Source organism: Macrobrachium nipponense, chromosome 2 (assembly GCF_015104395.2).
Source record: "Macrobrachium nipponense isolate FS-2020 chromosome 2, ASM1510439v2, whole genome shotgun sequence".
In the NCBI taxonomy this organism is placed as follows: domain Eukaryota; kingdom Metazoa; phylum Arthropoda; class Malacostraca; order Decapoda; family Palaemonidae; genus Macrobrachium; species Macrobrachium nipponense.
The window spans coordinates 69,867,707-69,872,706 of record NC_087201.1 but is presented as its reverse complement, the minus strand read 5'-3'; the positions used below and the strand labels follow the sequence as shown (position 1 = coordinate 69,872,706).

Genomic DNA, 5,000 nt, shown 5'->3' with positions numbered 1-5,000 from the left:
AACTAAAGAAAATGCCAAACTGGAAAGCCCCAGGTCCCGATGAAGTCCATGGATACTGGACTGAAAAAACTTCAAGGCCTACACCCACGAATAGCAGAACAACTCCAGCATTGTATCTCAAATCACCAAGCACCCAAATGGATGACCACAGGAAGAACATCCTTAGTACAAAAAGACAAGAGTAAGGGAAATATAGCCAGTAACTACAGGCCTATCACCTGCCTACCAATAATGTGGAAATTACTAACAGGTATCATCAGTGAAAGGCTATACAACTACCTAGAGGAGACAAACACCATCCCCCACCAACAGAAAGGCTGCAGAAGGAAGTGTAGGGGCACAAAAGACCAGCTCCTGATAGACAAAATGGTAATGAAGAACAGTAGGAGAAGGAAAACCAACCTAAGCATGGCATGGATAGACTATAAGAAAGCCTTCGACATGATACCACACACATGGCTAATAGAATGCCTGAAAATATATGGGCAGAGGAAAACACCATCAGCTACCTCAAAAATACAATGCGCAACTGGAATACCAATACTTACAAGCTCTGGAATAAGACTAGCAGAGGTTTAATATCAGGAGAGGGATCTTCCAGGGCGACTCACTGTCCCCACTACTCTTCGTAGTAGCCATGATTCCCATGACAAAAGTACTACAGAAGATGGATGCCGGGTACCAACTCAAGAAAAGAGGCAACAGAATCAACCATCTGATGTTCATGGACGACATCAAGCTGTATGGTAAGAGCATCAAGGAAATAGATACCCTAATCCAGACTGTAAGGATTGTATCTGGGGACATCAGGATGGAGTTTGGAATAGAAAAATGCGCCTTAGTCAACATACAAAAAGGCAAAGTAACGAGAACTGAAGGGATAAAGCTACCAGATGGGAGCAACATCAAACACATAGACGAGACAGGATACAAATACCTGGGAATAATGGAAGGAGGGGGGGATATAAAACACCAAGAGATGAAGGCACCGATCAGGAAAGAATACATGCAGAGACTCAAGGCGATACTCAAGTCAAAACTCAACGCCGGAAATATGATAAAAGCCATAAAACACATGGGCAGTGCCAGTAATCAGATACAGCGCAGGAATAGTGGAATGGACGAAGGCAGAACTCCGCAGCATAGATCAGAAAACCAGGAAACATATGACAATACACAAAGCACTAAACCCAGACAGACTATACATAACACGAAAGGAAGGAGGGAGAGGACTACTAAGTATAGAGGACTGCGTCAATATCGAAAACAGAGCACTGGGGCAATATCTGAAAAACAGTGAAGACGAGTGGCTAAAGAGTGCATGGGAAGAAGGACTAATAAAAGTAGACGAAGACCCAGAAATATACAGAGACAGGAGAAAGACAGACAGAACAGAGGACTGGCACAACAAACCAATGCACGGACAATACATGAGACAGACTAAAGAACTAGCCAGCGATGACAATTGGCAATGGCTACAGAGGGGAGAGCTAAAGAAGGAAACTGAAGGAATGATAACAGCGGCACAAGATCAGGCCCTAAGAACCAGATATGTTCAAAGAACGATAGACGGAAATAACATCTCTCCCATATGTAGGAAGTGCAATACGAAAAATGAAACCATAAACCACATAGCAAGTGAATGCCCGGCACTTGCACAGAACCAGTACAAAAAGAGGCATGATTCTGTGGCAAAAGCCCTCCACTGGAGCCTGTGCAAGAAGCATCAGCTACCTTGCAGTAATAAAGTGGTACGAGCACCAACCTGAAGGAGTGATAAGAAAACGATCAGGCAAAGATCCTCTGGGACTATGGTATCAGAACGGATAGGGTGATACGGTGCAAACAGACCAGACGTGACGTTGATTGACAAAGTCAAGCAGAAAGTATCACTCATGATGTCGCAATACCATGGGACACCAGAGTTGAAGGAGGAAAGAGAGGGAAAAAATGGAATAAGTATCAGATCTGAAAATAGAAATAAGAAGGATATGGGATATGCCAGTGGAAATCGTACCCATAATCATAGGAGCACTAGGCACGATCCCAAGATCCCTGAAAAGGAATCTAGAAAAACTAGAGGCTGAAGTAGCTCCAGGACTCATGCAGAAGAGTGTGATTCTAGAAACGGCACACATAGTAAGAAAAGTGATGGACTCCTAAGGAGGCAGGATGCAACCCGGAACCCCACACTATAAATACCACCCAGTCGAATTGGAGGACTGTGATAGAGCAAAAAAAAAAAAAAAAAAAAAAAAAAAAAAAAATAATAATAATTCTTAGGAAGCAGACCCTCCCTCAAGCATACTTTATTAAAAGTAATGGCCACTTCAGCAGCGTTACGCTTGTAGAGATGCTCTCTATTTTTCGAATAGCGGCTTATTCAGTACTACTTAAACAAGCTAGTAGAGCGCCTATGGAGTCATTTTTAAATGTAGGGTCGAGATTAGTGTATATATTTATATTTCAGTTTTTACAGATAAACTATGATATCATAGTCATCAAAGTCATTCACGGTGTATCTCTCTTTCTCTCTCTTTGATGACCATGAATATCATAGTTTATCTGTGAAAACTGAAATATCAATATATACACTAATCTTGACCCTGCATTTGAAAATGATCTCCATAGGCGTTCTACTAGTCTGTTTAAGTATTACTGAAAAAGCCGCTATTCGAAAAACAGAGAAGAATCTCTACAAGCGTAACGCTGCTGAAGTGGCCATTACTTTTAATAAAGTATGCTTGAGAGAGGGTTTGCTTCATTATTATTATTATTATTATTATTATTATTATTATTATTATTAATCTGAAGATAAACTCAATTTATATGGAACAAGCCTACAGGGCCATTGACTTGAAATTCAAGTTACAAAAGATAATCAGAAATACAAAGAGAGGAGATCTGCTATTTGGAAAAAAAAGACAAATTGATAAATTGACAAATAAGTAAAAATATGAATAAATGTTCAAAGTACAAGGTGCTCTGTTTTAAGTAGTAATGCCTTTATCTCCATCGTACAGAACACCAGCGTTTGCAATTTTTTATTGTAAAATTCATTTATTTATCAATCTTTTGCATGCTTCATTAAGGTGCTCTGGCTAAAACCTATCCTTCATTTCCTTAGTTTATATTTGTTTTTATTATTAATATCCTCTTTTAAATATCTCATTTTGTCAACCAACCAATGACTGTTTTAATTCTTGTTTCCTAGAGTCTATTTTTAAGCACTCCATCATTACAATACAATAATATCTCTTTGAGTGACTACTCATTTTTTCGCGAATTGAAACAAAATACTTAGGCTCTTTTCATATCTCATTAAAATTTAACTGGTTATTATGTAATTCTTATGATTTAATTATTACCACACGTTTCCATGTAAACAAACAAACATTAACATTCTTATTCTACCTATTCACTTTAATGATATTTATTAACACAATCATTTTCTGACGTCTATATTTCTCCTTGTTGTGGTTATTGGTAAAATATTTCAATACGTGATATTTACTGCAGTAAAAATAAATAAATAAAATAATTAATAAAATACCTACATAAATTAATTTCTCGCTGTCTTGATCATTTTATGCTGTATTTAAAATCAAGCAATGACTGAATATCATTTACTGAGAAGGCATTGCTTGTGCTATATTGCATAGAAAGGATCTCTTGAAACCAACCAATAATTTCCTTATGTCTGTGAACATGTCATTCTCGATAATGCATCTAAATGGAAAGTATGTAAATGCACCTTACTACCACCACCACCACTACTACTACTACTACTACTACTACTACTACTACTACTACTACTACTACTACTACTACTAATAATAATAATAATAATGGAAAAGGTACAGTACTAAAGTTCAAAATCAAAATAAAGCAAAATAAAAAACGCACACTATCACTCAAGAATATTGATAGGGAATATGAAATTACTCTCGCACACGTACATACAGACTAAGGATTATTAATAGGTGGTTACACACACAATTACACGCACATACACGGAAACATACGTACGTACGCAAAAGCTCGTACGAGTAGCCAAAGAGGATAAAGTAAGACAGCTCACCAACTACACGTACACACATACCCAAGATTATCAGTAGGCAGTTGTATACATACAAACTCACACACACGTACAAAACACAAACATACATACGCCAACACACACACAAGTGCCCAAAAAGGTTGGGACGCTTCTCACCAATTCTGAGGTATTTTCTCGACTCTGGGATATATCTGGGCCAAGCCACAGCTGCGAAACCAGGCGAGGGCGATTCTCTGGGTAAGTTGGGATCCCTGTGAAAGATAAAAGACATGATAATTTATGAGTTGTTTCCTCTTAGCAATAGGGTGCAGCAATATTGAAATTTTTCTTTCTGAGGCGCACAAGAAAACTTGGGGCTTTCTTGTGAGAAAGTATGATATGATACGATGGATTTGTTTCACAGTATTAACTAAATGTCAGTTCACTTAATTAAGGAAGTTGTTAAATAGGATTATCATTTGCATAATGGAAGATAGAATATGTCTGAAAGTAAAAATATACAGTGGAGGTTTGCATTTGTCAAAATGAGTTACTCTTAAAGGGTCAGAAGAAAATAATCTCTCTCTCTCTCTCTCTCTCTCTCTCTCTCTCTCTCGCATCTCTCCCTCTCTCTCTCTCTCTCTCTCTCTCTCTCTCTCTCTCTCTACGTGTATATATATATATATATATATATATAAATATATATATATATATATCTATATATATTATATGTTAATTTTATCATTCATACAATTGTACTATGTATTAACACAATTACTAACAGGACCTTATTGAAAAACTGGATGGTATCAAGAGGAGATATTTATTCAAAAAAATATCTCCGCTTTTGATACCACAAGTTTCTGTGAGGTCCTGTTAGTGTGTGTATAACTATATATATATATATATATATATATATATATATATATATATAGATATATAATATATATATATATATATA

General features: G+C 36.9%; 1 protein-coding gene across 5 annotated transcripts in view; it reads right to left on the bottom strand.

Annotated features, from left to right (window-relative positions):
* Positions 1-5,000, bottom strand: part of LOC135220654 (neuroligin-2-like) — a 208,073-nt gene that overhangs the window by 34,056 nt on the left and 169,017 nt on the right. For all 5 annotated transcript variants that reach the window (XR_010315744.1, XR_010315745.1, XM_064258007.1 and 2 more), the window contains one exon: positions 4,217-4,311. Coding sequence is in view for 3 of the 5 variants with exons in the window: in XM_064258007.1 (XP_064114077.1) it covers positions 4,217-4,311 (95 nt within the window). In the remaining 2 variants the exon portion in view is untranslated. The remainder of the gene's footprint in view (positions 1-4,216; positions 4,312-5,000) is intronic.